Below are 20167 nucleotides of genomic sequence, written 5' to 3'. Positions count from 1 at the left end.
CAAACGTCCCTCAACTGCCTGCACAACCCAGCTGCCCTGAAACCTAGCTCTTTTCATTCAGAGTCCATCTCCTTAGTGACTCATTTGGAGCTGGAGTGTTTTATGTTGACATCTGGGATCCCCATACCATTGATAGATGAGAATCCAGCAAGTTTGTACAATCTGGAGAAAACCCTTACCTTTATTGGAAAGTTCTTAAAACTATATCCCTGGGAACTCTTGTTTCTCAAGTATTAATGTTTGCTACAAAAGAAGGAATTGTCAAATGGGGATAAGCAAATGTAAATGGGGTTCATTTGTGCTAGATGTATAGTGCAGTTTTGTAATGTTTCACAAACATAGATGATCATTGAATCTTTCTTTTGGGGCACAGTATCTCTTGCAAATCATGTGTTCTTTGGAATATAATTGAAGAAACACTACTCCGGAGATATCCATTAAAATCAGTGACGATACTTTAAATATTTACTACTATGTTTTAGAGAGTGGAGATACAGAGATAAAAAATAACCCCTCCCCTCTAGAATCTTTTGGTTTAGATGGTGCAGAATAAAATAACTAGGGTATACCATGATATATATTGTGAGAGAAGCAAAGATTCTTGGAGCCAGGCAATGTTTGAAGCGAGTTTGTGGAATGACTGCAGGTAATCTGTTGAAGAGGAAGAGGAGGTCTATTCTATTATTTTTATTTTAGTTTTTAAAAAGACTTTATGTTTTTGAGAGAGACAGAGAGCGAGCAAGCAGGAGAGAGAGCACGAGTGGAGGGGAGGGGCAGAGGGAGAGGGAGAAGCTGACTCTTTGCTGCAGAGGGAGCCCAAGGTGGGACTCCATCCTGAGACCCTGGGATCATGACCTGAGCTGATGAGCTGAAGGCAGATGCTTGACCAACTGAGCCACCCACGCTCCGTGAGAAAGCAGTATTTTAAAAAGAAGGAGCAGCTGGTGAAACCATGGAGGGCTGAGAACGAAAGGGCTAATTTTATTTACTTTCTATGTTACATGTTTAAGTTACAGGATCGTTCAGAATTTTTACGATTCATTATCCAAATATGTAATTTTGTAAATTATAAATTTTGTTTGCACTCCTACAGGATGGCCTCACACCGCTTTTACTTGCTATAAATGAAAAAAAAAGAGAAAATGGTGGCATTTTTAGTAGAAAAAGCAAATATAAATGCAGTTGACTACGCTAAAAGGTAAGGTTTTTTTTTTTGTGAATCTTAGTATTTGGTAAAGAGTGGTAACAATTTCTCAAGGCGGAAAGTTTAACTTAATAAGAAGAGTATAAGTATAGTGAAAAATGTCAGCATGTGATCGGTTAGGTAGAAAACAATTACTCTGACAGGACAAGGTGAAGAACATTGTATAGTATAATTCAGAATCCTTTGTAATATAGATTGATGTCATTTGCAATAGTTTTTTTTTTTCTGTATGATTTTACAGTAGCTAAAAGTGTTTCTTGTTGAAATTGTGAGTTTTTTCTTTTTTAGCTCAGAGCTTGATGCCAGAGTCCGGGAATTGAGCCCCACATAGGGCTCCCAGCAGGGAGCCTGCTTCTCCCTCTGCCTATGTCTCTGCCTTTCTTTCTGTGTCTCTCCTGAATAAGGAAATATAACTGAGAAAAAAAAATTTAGAGAGTCCAAGCAGAAACCTCTGAAACTGTCTCCAAGCCTTCATTTGGTAGGGTATACCAAAAACAACCCTGCATCCTAGCAGAGGTGCAGTGGGATAGTGCTAAAGGATGAAAGGCTGGTGAGCTCTATCACATTTCTGCTTGATTCACTAGTCTGGCCCATTCAGAGACAGGATAGATTGTGGCAAATATCTGTAGTTACTGTCAACTTAAACAAAGAGTAATTCCAGTCATAGTTATTGTGCGCCTCTTATTGCTTCCAGAACAGATTGATAAGACGTCAGGTACATGGTATGTGTCACCACTGATTTGGCAAATGCATTCTTTTCTAGTCCGCTAGTGAATCAGAAATAGTTCATATTCATAGAGTATAGGCAAAGTGTTCATTCATTTAATTTGCCTCAGCGTTTTATTAACTCATGGAGCTAGACCATTTGAACATCCCCAGAATATCTCATTGGCCTATCATATTGACACCATGCTAATTTGACATGAGGATCAGTAAGAGGCTATAACGCTTTGGGCCCTTGGTAAGACGGCATGAATTGACATATCCGTGAAGTTTTGAGGCATCCAGTGGGCATGCCAGGATATTCTCGCAGGAGTGAAAGAAAAATTGCCACATTTTGAATACCTTTTCACAAAGACAGAAACTGGGAGACCTCTTTGGGTTCTGGAGGTAGCATATTTTACGCCACTAATTCTCAATGCGTTGGGGGTGGGGTGGTGGGAGAAGAATTCTGCTCCTCAGGGAGCATTTGGCAGTGTCTGGAGACCTGTTTTTTGACATGTCAAAAGCTGTACATACTTAATGTATCGAATTCAGTGAGTTTGTGGATAAGTATAGACCTCTGTGAAATCATCAATGCCTTAAAGCCATAGTCCTACCCATCACCTCCCAAAGTCTCTTCCTGGTCTCATTAATTAATTAATCAATTAATTGGTAAGAACACTTAACATAAGCTCTACCCTCTTAGCAAAGTTTAAGTATACAATGCAGTATTATTAGCTATAGACACTGCTAACAATAGATTCGTCCGGAGACATTTCCGATCCTCACAACTGAGGATGTTGCTGGCATCTAGTGGGTCGATGTCAGGAGTGCTGGTAAACATACCCAAGAGAGGCCTCCACAACAATCCACCATGTCCATGGTACAAGGTTGGGAAACCTTGTCCTACATTGAGTACTCGTTTCATCCATACACCTTGGTGAAACTAAGGAATGCAAGACTTCAGTGGTCTCAGAGCAGATGAATTGTGCAGCAGGTGCAGGCTGTGCTTAGGAGTCCTCACTGCTTTGGTCACAGGATCCAGTAGACCCTATGCTATTCATGGTGTCAGTGGTGGGGAAAAGTTGTACCGTGGATCTCAGGGCAAGCCCCTGTTGGAGAATCAGAGCACAGGCCCTCGGGGTTTTCTGATCTTGAGTCCCCATCAGAAGCTTGCCTGTAGAGGGGTCCTACGGGAGACAGAAATGACTTGGTTTTAGTATTCCTTCTGTGCTAAGTCATTGGCTGGACACAGCCTAGCAGAGACACAAGGCCTTGGTGTGAGTGCTACAGTGGATATGAAAATGTAGCAGCTGTCTATATTTTGAGCTGCAGTTCAACTGTGCTCTCTATGGTAGATCCTCTAGAAGACAAATCCAAAGAGTGCAACTCCCTGGCCTCTATATTAGTCTGGGTCCAATCGGAAGACAGATATGACATAGTATTTTAAACAGTGGAAGTAAATATAAAGAATTACTAAATGATGAGATAGTAATGAGAAGGTGGGACAGAGAAGTCTGAAGACAGTACCACAGAAGAGCTAACTTGGGAGGGGGGGTCCAAAGTTGCTAAAGAAGGTGTGATTGAAGCACGATGGATGGCAGAGAAGTTTGAGTCCTGTATGTCTGACTTCCTCTGCGCATCCAATTACCAACCTCAACTCATTTGTGTCCCAGAGGGTTGTTCCTGTTAGCCTGGAGATTGAGTGCTGGCCCTGGCCCATGTTCCGGTTTGCTTCCCTTCTTCTTCTTCTTCGTCTTCTTTCATCTTCATCTTCATCTTCATCGTCTTTGTGTTCTCCGTCTCCTTCTCCTCCTCCTTTCCTTCTTCTTCTCTTCTTCCTATCTCCTTCCTTTCTCTTCCTCCCTTGCCGCCCCCGCTTCACCAGCATCAGAAGTAGTCTTCCCAGCTGTGCACTCCAGAGCATGCAGTCCGGGCCTCAGCCAGTGACCTTTCTAAAATGGATACCATGCCCCTAGCAAATGCTGTTGACACCCTACTCACTCTCTGCATCCAGTCCTTAGTCTTAACTCTGCTGTATCCCTACGGGGTTTGTTGCATCCTTCTGCATGTGCATATGATACACTGGAGGCCTTGCACTGCTCTGCTGGTCGGTGGGCTCATTGTTCCCTGACCCTCCCTATACATCCATTTATCAGACAGGACTCCCTGCACTCCTGAAGGGTAGTTCCTGTTTGCATGCTGAGTAGCACGGACTAGCTTTGGCCGGGCAACTCTGACTGCAGTTCCGACATCTCCTTCAATGAGACCTGAATCCCAGCCTTGGGATTTACCCATTTGGGTAACCTTTCTTGGGTAATCTTGCACCTTAGGGTATTTGGATTTCTTTTCTCATCTTTATAGTTGATCTCCTGTTATAGTTCATCATTTTTTATATTAAACGTTCCCTGTTGAAATTACTAAGTGGTTTGTCTCTTGTTTGGATCCTCACTGATACACTATCCCTTCTTTTTGGAATGTGCTTCTCTCCCTCTCACTGGCTAACCCCTACTCGTTAAGTTTTAGCTTTGATATTGCTTCTTCCTGTGCATCCATCCCTGAGTCACTACCCTTATTTTTACATGACTCCGTAGGCCCTTTGTGCTCACCCTAAATGTGGCATTAAACTCGCCTCTACTCCATGAACACCGCAATGTCATGTTTGTTGTTCCCTCACTGACTCCCACAATGCCAGAATACAGGTTTTCAGTACACGTTTCTGATTTAATTTTGTGGTCCCTTTGAGGTGGTTCTCCCAGGTCAGGGATTTTTAGTAGACCATGGCCCAGATCATCCTCAACACACTGGAGCCCTCAAATTCTCATCATAGTTTAATTACGACATAAATTCAGTTTTCCTCGGTAGATAGAGTGGACTGCAAGGGAAGAGATATCCAAAGGAATGAATAAACAGTTATGAAAAACTGTTGGTTGTTTTTAAAAGATTTTTATTTATTTGAGTGTGAGAGAACACAAATAGGGGTGGAGACAGAGGAAGGGGGAGAAGTAGACTCCCTGCTGAGCAGAGAGCTGGAGGCAGGGCAACCCCAAGGCCCCTGAATCCTGACCTGAGCTAAAGAAGCCTTATTTTTATAAGATCTTATTTATTTATTCATGAAAGACACAGAGGAGAGAGAGAGAGGCAGAGACCCAGGCAGAGAGAGAAGCAGGCTCCATGCAGGGAGCCTGACGTGGGACTCGATCCCGGGACTCCAGGATCTCGCCCTGTGCCAAAGGCAGGTACTAAACCGCTGAGCCACCCAGGGATTCCCTTAACGAAGCCTTTTAATGGACTGAGCCAGCCAGGTGCCCCTATGGAAAGTGTGTGGTGAATTTCTTGGCAACTCTTAAAAGGAGGAGACATGACAGCCCTGAAGTAGAATTGGAAAACCTGAGCTAAGGGATTTGGTAAAGCATTCATATCTCAGTTGCTTTTCATCATAAAAGATACATTACTCTAACACTTTGTTATCTTCATTGGTATAACTACCAAATGAGTATGCAGCAAAGTTGAACCAGGACATACATGAGACTCATGGGGATGGGAGTTCTAATCAGGAACTTTCTAGAGGATGTCTGTTCTAGATCCGAAATGGTTTTCCACAGAAGTCTGGGAATTGGAAATCTTAGGTTTCAGGTGATTGTGAGAAAGTCTTTGGGGGATCCACCTAGCATTCGACCAAGGAACAAAGAAGCTCAGAGTTGGACTACCATATACTCTTTGAGTATCTCTGATCTATACAAAAACACTACAGTCAACCAAATTGTTCAACTTACCTGGAGTCCTGGTGTGGAGTTCCTGTCTCCTTATAGCCTAGTAATGCCGTTGCCTCTCATCGCAGGTTGCGTTAGGAAATGTCAGTCTTCTAGTCAATTGTCACTACAGAGAGCCTCTACTGGTCTCATAAGTCACCCTGGGGAATTCTAAGGGGACAAAAGATAATTTTCTAGCTGGCACCTGTAAGAGACAAATGCTTGATGCTCATAGTTGCAATCATTCACACGCACCAATACCATTTGGTCTAGCTAAGCTGAATAGGGCCAAGAAATGGTTTCTTGTTGTTGTTCCTTTGTTTTTGTTCATTGCTCCTCCACCAATGAACATGATCTGCCCTGGAACTAGCCACCCTCTCAGAAGGGACCCTAGTGGTCTCCAGAGTTCTGTAGCTCATTCCAGCAGCAGTTTCTGAAGATGCAGACCCCCTTAGTTTCTAGGTTGCTCATTCCAAACTACTTCTTGTCAAATCATGCAACCTACATGCACAAAATGGCATTAAATGGCCTCTGAAATAAGTGCCTACACTTCTATCTATGCGTTTGTCTTGCTGTAAAAACAGACACCAAACTTCCCAATTTTGCTGGTGCATCTTGTGCCAACAGTGGCTTCTGTTAGGTTTTGTTGGTCAATTTCTTTCTTTCTTTTTTTTTTTAAAGATTTTACTGATCTATTTGACAGAGAGAGAGAGAGAGAGAGATCTATTTGACAGAGAGAGAAAAAACAAGGATAAGGAGCAACAAAGGGAGAGGGAGAGGCAGTTTCCCCACAGACCAGGTAGCCTGATATGGGGCTTGATCCCAGGACCCTCAGATCCTGATCTGAGCTGAAGGCAGATGCCTGACTAAGCCCCCACCCCCTCCCTTTTCTAAGCAGGCTATAGTCCCAACAGGAGGCTTAAACTCCCAACCCCAAGACCAAGAGTTGCATATTCTATCAACTAAGCCAGTCAGGGGCAGCTCCTACTTTGGTTAATCCTTAAAATCATTAACAAATGTAATAGGAATCTGGTGAGTTTAGGGGTAGCTAGTTTTGTATTAGCTGTTGTCATGGGTTTGCTCCTGCTTTTTTCTATCTGCCTCACCCAGAATATCGCCTGTAGTCCAGTTGTAATTAATTAATGGATCAATTACCACCACATTCAAAGGAGTTTCTGTAGACATTCGTATACAGCCTCTGTGTGTGTGTGTGTGTGTGTGTGTGTGTGTGTATCACATACACATAAATATGAACAGCCTATCCTGTTTGTATTTTACTTGATTTTTTTTTCAACCACATCATACCATTCTTCGATGTATATCTTTCTGGTGAAATCTTTCCCATCCAATTCGTGCCTTCCCTGAGTATCTACGAGAAACTGCCAACTTTTGTTAACAAGCATGTAGTTTAAAATGTGCTTTATTCTCATTACCAAATAAATATACAGATATCAAAAGAGTGACCACTTAGAAGTTATAATCAGAAAATATATCACTTCATTAGAAAAAAGAAAAAGCCAGGATATAAATACATCACGAAGTGTATGCAGGATTTACATAAGGGAAAAAAAAAACCTCCTGGAAGCTAAGGAGGGATGTCAAATAAGACTTAGGCACAAAGACATAACATACATCTAAATACACTGATTCAGGGAGATTGATTCTGTTAACATTAATTCTCTTAACCTAATTACAAATTCTCTCCATGAATTCTTTAAATTTGGCATAGTGATTAAAAATATATCTCCAGTAGCATAGAGGTAAATATCGCCAAGAGAATACTGAAGGAGAAGATTAAGAAGGGGAACTATGGACCTGCATTGGATACTAAAGCATATGTATAAAGCAGTTAAAATACTAGAGTACTGATTGATACAAGGCAACTGGTCAATTGAATCCAGTGTAAAACCCAGAAAAAGAAAACCATAACAGAATTTATGATAAAGTGGCATTTTAAGCTAGGTGAGAAAAGATGGGTTATTTAGAAGCAAATAGCTATTTTTTTAAAGAGTTCTTAAATGTTGGGGCGCGGGAGCCTGTGTGGCTCAGTTGGTTAAGCCTCTGTTTATTTTTATTTTTCGTGTTTGTTGATTTTAGCTCCTGTTCCTCCGTCTCTCTCCCTCACCCTCTGTACCTCTCTCTCTCTCAGAAAAAAAACAAAAAAACAAAACAAAAAAACAAAACTTAAATGTTGCACCACACTGCAAACTAAATCTTGGATTGATTAAAGGTTCAATTGGGGAATAGCAGCAAAAACTAAAAATAAAGAAAATGTAAAGGTAAGGCTGGGCCAAATGGGAGGATTAGGAGGCATGCAGAAACGGGTTTTCATTTCATCTAGGGAATGTGAATTGTTCTCCCCTTGTGAGCTTGCACTTGATGATACACATTGCCAAGTCTGACCATGAGAACAGTTTTCTGTTGGCTGCATCCGCTGCATTCCATGGAGACTGACAGGGGTCCCGAGGGATGTGGAAGAGGAATAAACTGAGGGAGAGCATTCGTTAGGGAAGTATTCTGGGGGAACGTGCTTTCATGCACTCTAGCCCTAGTCGTATGTAAATACTACGTTTTTTTTTTTTCCTTGAGATTTCATTTATTTATTCATGAGAAACTCAGGGAGAGGGAGAAGCAGTGTCCCTGCGGGGGAGTCTTGTGCGGGACTTGATCCCAAAATCCAGGATCAGGACTTGAGCTGAAAGCATACGCTCAACCACTGAGCCACTCAGGGGCCCGGAAGACTGCTTTTCCACACCCCAGAGTCTTTTGCAAATGTCCCATAATGCTCAGCCATCCCGGCAACGTTTGAGGGGAAGCCAGCCCAGCTCAAGGGGCCGCGGAGATTTGAGAGGCTTGGGCCTCCTGGCACATGCGCTTTGGGCACTCTTGGCCATGGGCTCCTTGTGAGCAGGCGAGTGACGCCAGTTTCTGAGGTGCGCAGGCGCATTTGTGTTTAGCTGCATTGCCGGGGTACATTTGTTCTGCAGAGAGAGATTTTGGACCCCGGTGCTCAGTTGCTGGGACGTTGCCGCGAGGCCGGCTTGGCTTATCTCCAGCACTAAGTGTTGAGCTGTAGAGGCGGCGAAAACCTGTGTCTGTGAAGCCTGAAAGCTTTGCGATGAAGACCATGTTTAGCTTCACGGGTAAGAGGGGCGAGCTGCCCTTGGGCTTCAAGATCGGGCGGCGGAGGGCCGCCCAGCCCGCGGCATCTGAGTGGTACCAAACTCGCCAACCTGGGCCCTGGGTACCACATCCCAGACAGGTCTCAGAAAGATCCACAAAGCAAAAGTGGCAGGGGATTCTGTTGCTGGGAGACCAGAGGAACAGGTGATAGGGACTTTGCAGCTGGCGGGGAGGAGGCAAGGAGGTCGGGGAGAGGCACTCACCTTGCTGGCCTGAGTCTGGAGAGCTGAGCCCTGGGTGACCACCCAGGGCGCTTGGCCGTCTTTCTTCTGGTGGCCCCGCAGCACGTACCTAGGTCGTGGAACCTTACCTGGGGTCTACTCCGGCCCACTGAGCAACAAAACGTCTTCAGCTGCCTTTGGACCCCTTCGTATCTCCGTAGGGAGCGCTTTACAGACAGTTTTGATGTGATTTAACGGATTTTCAACAGTAGTAGAAAGGAAATTAAGGGGACGCCTGGGTGGCTGAGTGGGTGAGCATCTGCCTTTGTTTCAGGTTGTGATCCTGGGTCCTGGGAACCCCAGTCGGGTTCCTGGCACGGAGCCTGTGTCTCCCTCTGCCTATGTCTCTGCCTCTCTGTCTGTGTCTCGGAATAACTAAAATCTTAAAAAAAGAAATGAAATTACGTATATGTAGTAGTTTGTTTTTAATGGACATCCTATACCAATGTTATTAAAGAGTGCATGCTGAGAGAAGTAATTCCCAGAATTACTTTGGATACAGGGCAGTATCTGACTTCTATCTGTGTACAGTTTGTACCTATATTATTTACTGAGGGACCTTGGAAGGAGATTTGGAAATGGGTAGATGGTTCTGACTGTGAATAGGAAGTCTCATTTTTCTGAAAATGTGTACTCTTCCCGTGTTTATCAGTATTCCATGACGCAATAGAAACGTTATGGTTTTAGAAATTCTGAGCTTATTATACGTGCGGTCTCTGTTCTTTTCATTGTGATAAAATTAAGAAAAATTTTGCAATCACTCACTATATTGTACACCTGAACTTTTTTTTTTGTAAGATTTTATTTATTTATTCATAGAGACAGAGAGAGAGAGGCAGAGACACAGGCAGAGGGAGAGGGAGAAGCAGGCATCATACAGAGAGCCTGACATGGGACTGGATCCAGGGTCTCCAGGATCACGCCCCGGGCTGCAGGCGGCGCTAAACCGCTGCGCCACTGGGGCTGCCCTGTACACCTGAACTTAATACAACGGTGTATGTTAACAAACTGGAACTAAAATGAAAACTTGAAAAAAAAATTTTATAGAATACCTTCCAGTTATTAAAATGTACCTTAAACTTCTTCAAATTTTTCGTTGACTAACAGCTGAAAAGACAGATAAATGAATGGAACAGATAAGAAAATGCCAAACACCTAAGTATATGTTAAGACTTTGTAACTTGATGCTGGTGACATTTCATATTAGTAGGAAAAGGTGAATCATTCATAATGTTGATGACATATCTGCTATTTGGAGAAAACTAGCTAGAATTTAATCTCATAAAAATAAGTTCCAGATGGAATACAGATTAAAAATGTTAAATATGCAAAATACAGTACAAGAGAAGAAAACATGAACGCTTCTATGCCCATTTTTTATGTTGACCAAGACCATTCTTAAGAATGACTTTAAAAGCAAGAGTTCGGGCAGCCCAGGTGGCTCAGCGGTACAGCGCTGCCTTCAGCCCAGGGCCTGATTCTGGAGACCTAGGATCGAGTCCCACGTCGGGCTCCCTACATGGAACCTGCTTCTCCCTCTGCCTGTGCTCTGCCTCCCTCTCTCCCCCTGTGTCTCTCACAAATAAAGAAAATCTTAAAAAATAATAATAATAAAATAAAAGCAAGAGTTCTGGAGGTTGATTCAGCCACATAAAAAATTAAAACTCTCTGTATATCAGAAAATAATATTAATAAAATAAAAGAGAATGTCCTTGCAAAATATTTACAACATATGTGTATCAGATACAAAAGAATATGTTTTACAGGGAAGGTATTAAAGGAATGAAATAGGGGGTCTCTGGGTGGCCCAGTCAGTTGGCTGCTTCTGACTTCCTCTCAGGGTCATGATCTCTGGGTCCTGGGATTCAGCCCCTGGTGAGGCTCCCTGCTCAGTGGGGAATCTGCTTCTCCTTCAGCCCCTCCCCTCTGCTGGTGCTCTCTCTGTGTCAAAAAAAATCTAAAATAAAAAAGGAGTAAAATCCCATTTTCCATCTGCAGGCTTTGTGAAGATAAGGAATGATGGTACTCATACTCCTGGTTAAAGTTGTTTTTGACTTTTCAGATAGTTCGGTGGTTAAGTCCCAATTGAAAAATATGTATTCCTTTTACCCATGAATTTTATTAATTTAAAATATCTTTAGTAAATAATTAAAGATAAACAATATACTATATGCTTTTCTCAGCACTATTTACAATAGCGGTATATTAAGAACTCATTTAATGGCCTTTATAAATAAGTGGCAGTGTATCCATAGGCTGGACTACTATGTGACCACTGAATGTGGCAGAGATAATTGATACACATTAACATGCAAAGCTGTACTTTAGTGGATCATTAAATGAGGGGAAAAATGGTTTGATGATACAAACACATAAGCAGACAATGGTTTTGTGTTGGCCAAAAAGATGTGAAAAATATAAAATTAGTTATCTTGAAACATTTGGATTGTAAGTGAATTTTTCTTGTTTCTTAAAAAAAAAGTCTGATTTCTACAGGAAAAGGTATATAAAAATTCCAACAAAGTTTTATTATCAATGAAGTAATCCAGGAGAACAGCAAGAATATGAATCTTGTGTAGGCAAAAAGAATTTCTATTTATTTACTTTTAAGAGGTTTCATTGATTCATTTGAGAGGGAGAAATCAGGCACATGAGCAGCAGGGAGGGGCAGGGGGACAAGCAGAAACCCCGTGGAGCAGGGAGCCTGATGATGTAGGACTCGATCCCAGGACCCCGAGGTTCATGACTTGAGCCAAAGGCAGATGCCTAACTGACTGAGTTACCCAGGTGCCCCTCTTTCTATTAAAAAAAAAAAATTGATGGGCGAGGATTGGTATTTTCTGACAACCTTTAGCCTCTTCAGAACTCAGGGGAATATTTTTATCTGTATTGTAGATTTTATTATGCATACGTTAAATATATACATATGATTTTGTTATGTGCAGCTTTATAACAAGCAATAAGTAAATAACAATAAAATTTTATTTTAGTTAAATCCTCATGAAAATAAAAAATACAAATGATACCGTGATAGCTTATAGAACTTTTGTTGTTTCCCTCTTCTGAAAAAAAGTAGCAAATATAACTGGTGCCTTGGTGGCTGTTTGTTGAGCATCAGACTCTTGATATTGGCTCTGGTCATGCTCTTAGGATTGTGGGGTTGAGCCCCCCGTCAGGCTCAATGTTCAATGGGGAGGCTGCTTGAGATTGTTTCCCTCTCCCTCTGCCCTTCACCGCACTCATGTATTCTCTCTTTCTCAAAGAAATAGATAAATCTTTAAAAACTATTGAACTCTCCAAATGTATTTATTCTTCAGTCCATTTATTTCTCAAACAGAACCTGAACACCGGTTACGTAGCAGACATAGTCTACTCAGGATCTTTTCAATCTTAAAAAGATTTCATGTTGCCCAGTATGAACGAGATGAGAAATTTTATGTATTTAGGTTTCAAAGCTTTCTTTTCTTTTTAGTTATTTATTTATTTATGATAGTCACAGAGAGAGAGAGAGAGGCAGAGACACAGGCAGAGGGAGAAGCAGGCTCCATGCACCGGGAGCCCGATGTGGGACTCGATCCCGGGTCTCCGGGATCGCGCCCTGGGCCAGAGGCAGGCGCCCAACTGCTGTGCCATCCAGGGATCCCGGTTTTAAAGCTTTCATTGTTAAGTGTAATCTCTCCACCCAACGTGGGGCTTGACGTTTTAGGACACATGGTCTACTGACTGAGCCAGCCAGGCACTCCTAAGATGAGAGATTTTATTTTATTTTGTAAAAGTTAAAAGACGTATTTATTTTAAAGGGAGAGAGAGGGTCATGGGAAAGGGGAGGGACAGGGGGAGAGAGAGGAACCCAAGCAAACTCCACCCTGAGCATGGAGCCTAATGTGGGGTTCCGTCTTACGACCTTGAGATCATCCTGAGCCAAAACCAAAAGTTGGACACTCAATCAACTGAGCCACCCGGGTGCCCCTAAGGTGAGAAATTTTAAATGGAAGTATTAGGACTTAATCTCACCTGAAGCTTTTCCTTGGAACTTCCTGTCAAAGGAAAACATTTCTGAAGATCAGAAATTGTAAAAGATTACCTTTACCTGCCCTTTTGACATTGCAATAATACTAAATACTAATATTGGTACTTGGAAATACTTGATTTCTATGATTCTAAACATTTTTCTATTAATTGAAATGCTTAATAAAATGAGCTTCCCCACATACCCCCCTCCAAAAAAGATAAAATGAGCTGTGCCTGTTTCTTTGAAATCTGAGTTTCCTTTGGCTCAAACTTCCTTGAAAAGCAAACTAAGAATTACTTAAAAATATTCTTTTGCTATTGTGGTCTCTTTTACCCGTCATGTGCTTTCACCTACTGAAAATTATTTTAGGTCTTGAACAATGTAATTCCAAGCATAGGACTAGAAGTGCAACAGACCTGTTGTATATGTCATTCTTTCACTTCAGGCACACTGTAGATTGTATGATGCCCCACTATTTATGTACCAAGAAGAAATTTTTAGAAATCATGCCAGTTATAGTTTTAAGACATTTTGAATTAGAAATTGGATTCCGATGTCAGAGATATTAAAAGGTGACAAAATGAGCATCTTGGAATCATTGAAATAGAGTATTCTTGCTCATCCTTAAACGTAGCTGCAAAGTAGGCATAATTGGATCATTTTACCTAATTGTAGTGAGTCTTCGTAAGTTGTAGTAATAGCTTTAATAATATTTGTGGTAGGAACTAGTATCTAAACACTTTGCATGGATCCTCATTTAAGGATCACGACAAGAGGTCCTATGAGATAAGTACCTTTTATTTTATTTATTATTACTATTGTTTTGTGACCTCTATAACCAACAGGGGTCTCGAACCCCTGGCTCCCGAGATCGAGTGACATGCTCTTCAGAGTGAGCCAGACAGGTGACCTGAGATAACTATTTTTATGCCCATTTTGTGGATAAGGAAATTGCGATAAGGCTAAGTGGTCACTGTGAAGCGACAGAGTTAAAGTGGGAATCAAACCCAGGTTGAGCTGCCTCTTGAGGTCATGCTCTTCCTAATCAGATAGGCTGCTCTTTTAATAGAGCGGTGAAAAATCACTAAAAAATATTGTACTTTCTTCTAAAGTAAACTAATTCTTTGTTTTGGAGTCATGAGAATAATGTAGTATTTAACATTTACAATTCTATGAATTGATTTGCAATTTTTGAAAAGGTACACTGTAATTTCTTGACAAGTCCTTTCACACTCACAGAACTGCTCTCCACTTGGCCTGTGCCATTGGCCGTGAAGATATGGTGAAGCTCCTGGTAGATCGGCACTGCCAGCTTAACCTCTGTGATGGCGAAGACAGGACAGCTCTCGTGAAGGTGGGTGGTCACAGTTATGTCTGCCTGAGGTGGATTGGATTGAAGTCCTTGGAATGAACATTTGTTGCATTTAAACATAACTCATTGGTGAAACTTGTGGCATGTTTCCTTTCAATTCCCAGAATTTACATTCTGTTTCTTGTTGTAATGCTCACAGGCTATACAATGCCAAGAAGAGGCATGTGTAACTATTCTCCTGGAACACGGTGCTGATCCTAAAGTGAAAGACAACAAGGGCAACACAGCTCTCCATTATGCAGCCCACGAAGGGATTGTCTCAATAGCAGAGAAGCTGCTTTTACAAAACGCAAATATAGAGGCCAAAAACACGGTACAAGTCAACTTTTTTTTTTTACAACGTACTTGACATTATATATATATATATACTTATTTATTTATTTATTTATAGATAGCTGCAAAAGGTTTATATATATATGTACATATACATGTACATAGGTACATATATATATGAAGACATCGACACTGAATTTTATACAGTAGGTCCTGTCATCATGGAAACAACTCCAAAACCAAAGCAGAGTGAGTGAAAAAGAAAAGTAATGCATATAGAAAGACCACATTCTGTCTGCTAGCCACCCTTCCACCCCAGAAAGAAAATCTTCCCCTTTGTGCCTGGGAGTAGATGGTGCCCTCAGAGCCCACAAAGGATTGAAGGCCTAGAGGGGAGTGTGGTGATGATGGAGGCCGAAAGGTGTGCAGGGGCTTAGGAAATGGATGCTTCTGGGGATGAGTAGGAGACCGTGACCCAGAGGAGTAGCTTGGGTGAATGTAAATGGGAGGAGAAAGCAGCAGGTTGTAATAGGCCTTGGGCACTCTAGGCCCTAAGGTTCAGAAGATGAGAGCAGGGGGATCAGGTCATGACATCCTACAGGTGGTGTCTGCTTGTGCTGGTAGCCACTCTGCCAGCCATGTACCACGGTGAGGCCTCCCATTCCGGAGAGTAGCTCCTGCTCAGCCTATGTATTTCCTCAGTGGGGTGGTAGGTGTGCATGGGGAGCTGGTGATGACCACACTTGCCAGTCTCCCTGTGTTTTCTTTGACATGCATTACCTTCAGTCGCTGCCCTTACAGAAACACTGTTGTGTGCCATAGATAGGGTCGATTTTTCATATTCGGAAGCTCAAACATTTCCTGGATGAAAATATTTTGAAATAACTGTCTAAGCTTTTGCTTTAAATAACAACACTTTTTATTTTTGAAGATTGTATTTATATGAGAGAGAGCAAACAAGAGTAGGGAGGAAAGGCAGAGGTAGGGAAAGAAAAGGCCTTCCCACTGAGCCAGGTAGCCTGATGCACGGGGCTTGATGTCAGGAGTGGGATCGTGACCATAACCAGAGAGAGATGCTTGACCCACTGAGCCCCCCAGGCTTACCATAATACTTCTTCCTTCCTGCCTTCCTTTTTTTAATTAAGCTTTTTTATTTATTTATTTTTTCACCTCACACTCTGGGGTTTATGTACTTATTTTATCTTTTAGTTTTTTCTTTTTCAAAATTTTTTTAGTTGGAGTTCAGTTTGCCAACAAAGAGCACAGCACCCAGTGCTCATCCCGTCAAGTGCCCCCCCCTTGGTGCCCGTCACCCAGTCACCCCAACCCCCCACCCACCTCCCTTTCCACCATCCCTTGTTTGGTTCCCAGAGTTAGGAGACTCTCATGTTCTGTCCCCCTCACTGATATTTCCCACTCATTTTCTCTGCTTTCCCCTTTATTCCCTTTCACTCTTTTCTATTCCCCATATGAATGAGACCATATAATGTTTGTCCTTCTCCGATTGCCTTACTTCACTCAGCATAATACCCTCCAGTTGCATCCATGTTGAAGCAGATGGTGGGTATTTTTGTTTCTAATTGTTGAGTAATCTGTGGTATATGTCCGCAATGGAGTATTACTCAGCCGTGAGATTTTATTTATTTTTGAGGAAGTGAGCGAGCATCTACAAGCAGGGGATGTTGTGGGGGCAGAGGGAAAAGAAAGAGAGTAAGAATCTGAAGTAGACTTTGTGCTGAGCCTGGCGCAGCGCTGGATCTTATAACTCTGATCATCACCTGAGTTAAGACCAAGAGTCAGATGCTCAACGGACTAAGCCACTCAGTTGCCCCTAAATAATGATACCTCTAAAGAAGCATTAGAGAATACAGGTTTCTTTTATGTATTTATGGCAAATATTTTTGAGAACACAGAATGTGTTCTGAAACTTTATTTTCAAAAATGTTTTCTCACCCAGTTTGTTTTCTTATTTAGTGTCAAACAACAGAGGAAAGCAAAATTTCCCTTGGAAATAGGCTTTGTCTTAAAACACAAAACAAGTGTATTTTACAATATCAAATCTTGCTGCTGTTGAGAAGTTCCTATTTGATCAAAAAGTGATTGATTAACACGGTCAGAGTTTGTCTTTTATCAGCCTTGACTTAAGAGGGACAAAAGAGGGGCAAAGGAGAAAGCAGTCAGGAACATGCAGAGTGATTTAGACATTTGGCAAGTGAGGGGAAATATCAAGACAAGGTTTTTGGATTATGTTTGTTTTTCTTCAGTGTTTATGTTTAGGTAAGGAGTCTTCAATTTTCAGGGATAGTAATTCTTACTTACGAACCAGTGAGTGTGTTGTAAATTTATATAGAGATCAATTCTAGGAGGACTCTAAGGACATCAGATTGGCAGTAAACTGGTGGTTGAATGGGCACGAAAAGGGACGCCTGTGTGACTCAGTGATTGAGCATATGCCTTCGGCTCAGGGCATGATCCCATGGTCTCCCGAATCGAGTCCCACATGGCACTCCTTGAATGGAGGAGCCTGCTTCTCCCTCTGCCTGTGTCTCTGCCTGTCTCTCTCTCTCTCTCTCTCATCTCTCATGAATAAATCAATAAAAATCTTAAAAAAAAAGTGGACAAGAAGAGGAAAGAACACAGTATAGTATTTTGCAGCTATAGCCACTTAGATACGAGTCTAAACTCTTCTTGCAAATCTAGAATGTCTTGATGGGAAGGACGTAAGGAGTGTGTAAATAATGGAATCAAGTTGCATTTTGAGTTTACTAGTCCTTGTTCTACCTCTAGCCATGGAAATTGAATGCAGGTTTGATAAGTGACTCATTTCTGTTTTTGGCTGAATACTCAAGTGATAGGGAGAATTGGCCACATAGGTGAAAGAGGAGACTGGCATGGTTGTGTACTGTACTAGTTCTCAGCTAGACTTGTGCTGGTGAATCACAGTCAACTAGGGAACTTTAAAAGAATTTACAAGCCTAAACTGTCCCGTGAAGATTTCGACGGAGTGAATCCAATAACGTGTGTACGCAGAAATTTGGAAATAGGGTTTTGAGATTCTGATACAACTCTTGGCTAAGAACTACTGAATGGGTAGGTATACATATACAAATTTAGAGATGTAAAAATATTAAATCTCTGGAAGATTTAACTGAAGTTGGATACTGGCTACTTCCTTCCACTCTCTCCAACATTAGCCTTTCATCTCTCTGTATCTCTTTGAGAATTACAGATGAAAATTATTGGTCATCTCTGTTGGCTTGAAAAATAATTACCTTTTCTTCCAGCTATCAGTCATTCACCGGCACCCAGATGGGAAGTCTTTATGAGTAGTCTTTTAATAAGTAGAGTCTGACCCTTTAAAGATTTTACGTGTTTTGCTACCATTCTGATTATTACAAGCAGGGTTTTCCCAATTGCAGCAGTAGAAATCCGTGAACCTTCTTTTTTAGTTGAAGCTGTGCGATAGACTATCTTAGGATGTCTTTCAAATTCATAGGGCCCTGGCATAGTGCATAATCACTACTGTGTTAAACATTCAGCATGTAGTTAGTGACAATACAGATGGTAATTGTTTTAATAACTTTGCTTCAGCATTCCTCTGAACTCCTGTCTGTTCGGTTAGCAATGTGAGGGAAGTAAATACAAATAGATTGTAGTTGAAACAAGCATTGGAAAATTCTGACAGTAGGTGTTAATGAGTCTTCACAGCAATTTTCCTTAGAAGGTGGGGCCTAATTTGTTGGTAAAACGTGATCCTGATGCTTTAGGAAAGGTTTGATGTCCAAGTATTTGTTTTATGCACGGCCATTGGAAACAGTCACAGCAAATAGAAAAACACAAGTAGGCTATAGACTAAATGTGGCCCCCGGATGTATTTAGTTTCCACTGTCAGTTGAGCTAACATTTAAAATTATGGCACGCATGTAGAACTCTGGATTTTGAGCTTTTCTTACAGATCACTTCTGGTACCTTGAGCCCATGCTGCTGTTTGGTATGCTGTGCAGAGGCTGTCCCTTTATAGGAGGCGTGTGTCTCCAGTTTGCTCGTGTCCCCGCCTAGGTTCTTCACTGACTCGTGTCACCTGCTTTGCCTCCATAACCATTGAGTTTACAATTACTGTTTTATGGTATATGTTGACAAAGATTTCAAGATTTCAAGACACTCCATATTAATTTATAATATATATTTTATATTTTATGTTAATTTCTTAGGATTGGGATTGAATTTTCTGTTTCTTTGTCTCCTTATTTTTTTCATTACTTTATTCAGTAATTGATGAGAGACACACAGAGAGAGGCAGAGAGCTAGGCACAGGGGGAAGCAGGTTCTCTATGGGGACCCTGATGTGGGCTCGATCCCAGGATCCCGGGTCACCATGCTAAACCACTGAGTCACCCGGTACCTCAGGATGAATTTTCCAAGTTAAAATTTAAAAGTTGTTTTTTTTTTTTGAAAACCATTTTTTCTTTAAATGTACTGTATTCGTGTTCCTTTTGGAATATCTGCAGTCCTATGAGGTTAATCCATTTTATTTGGATATATTATGCATATTGCAGAGAATATTAAATTATTTAGTATTATTGATTGTGCTAAAAATAATCTATGTAAGCCAGTATTAGAATTTTTTTGTTATTAAGATTTTTCATTTAAATTCATTTTACCAATCTATAAAAACACAGTGCTCCTCCAGTATTCCTATTTTTATTGATAAGCTGTTATATTTTTATTTCTGATTTACACTTTGCCTAAAATACAAAATAATTATAAATAGTAATCACAGTAGAAACTGGAATACTAAGAGGATTTTTAGAAGTGGATATGCCTTACGGGTCCCAGAATTAATATAATTGAGACCAAATCTCATACTTATTTCACGTAGCATAATATCCTATGTCAGTCAGAGGAAGACAGTTATCATATGGTCATATTCATTATGTAGATGTTAGAAACAAAACAGAGTATCAGAGGGGAAGAGAAGAAAAAGTAAAACAAGACAGAGTGAGGGAGACACACCATAAGAGACTCTTAATCATAAGAACCAACCTGAGTGTCCTTGGAGTGGTTGGTATGGGTGTTTGGGGTAACTGGGTGATGGACATTACAGAGGGCACATGATGGAATGAGCACTGGGTGTTACATAAGACTGCTGAATCACAACCTTTTACCTCTGAAACTAATAATACACTATATGTTATTTAATTGAATTTAATCAAAAAGATAAAAATGAGAAAAATCTCATACTGAGCTTTCTAACAGTTAAGATAAAGCTTTATCATTGTATAATAGGAGTAAGTCCAAGGATATTTATTTATTTATTTATTTATTTATTTATTTATTTATTTATTTATTTATAATTTTATTTTAATTCAGTTTGCCACAATAAAGTATAACACCCAGCGCTCATCTCATCATTTGTGCCCTCCTTGACCAAGGACTATTTATTTTTTT

General features: G+C 41.1%; 1 protein-coding gene and 1 long non-coding RNA gene across 14 annotated transcripts in view; one reads left to right on the top strand and one right to left on the bottom strand.

Moving 5' to 3' along the window:
* Nucleotides 1-1084: 1084 nt before the first annotated feature.
* The window catches only part of LOC144313594 (ankyrin repeat domain-containing protein 26-like), a 149958-nt gene continuing 130875 nt past the window's right edge, over nucleotides 1085-20167 (top strand). For 4 of the 13 annotated variants that reach the window (XM_077896519.1, XM_077896518.1, XM_077896520.1 and 1 more), the window contains exons 1-3: nucleotides 1093-1198; nucleotides 14314-14428; nucleotides 14586-14759. In XM_077896519.1, the coding sequence (XP_077752645.1) occupies nucleotides 1125-1198; nucleotides 14314-14428; nucleotides 14586-14759 (363 nt within the window). In that variant the 5' untranslated portion in view covers nucleotides 1093-1124. Of the gene's footprint in view, nucleotides 1199-14313; nucleotides 14429-14585; nucleotides 14760-20167 lie in introns of all 13 variants that reach the window. The other 9 variants (XM_077896528.1, XM_077896525.1, XM_077896524.1 and 6 more) reach the window with 6 other exon arrangements.
* On the bottom strand, nucleotides 2610-9764 carry LOC144313596 (uncharacterized). Its single transcript, XR_013379193.1, has 3 exons — nucleotides 9045-9764; nucleotides 5683-5829; nucleotides 2610-3096 (listed from the first exon to the last, which is right to left on the bottom strand). It is a non-coding gene; the product is annotated as an uncharacterized LOC144313596 (long non-coding RNA).

Source organism: Canis aureus, chromosome 5, assembly GCF_053574225.1.
Source record: "Canis aureus isolate CA01 chromosome 5, VMU_Caureus_v.1.0, whole genome shotgun sequence".
NCBI classification, from domain to species: Eukaryota; Metazoa; Chordata; class Mammalia; order Carnivora; family Canidae; genus Canis; species Canis aureus.
Note: the sequence above shows the minus strand (reverse complement) of the source record. Positions and strands in the feature narration are given on the sequence as shown.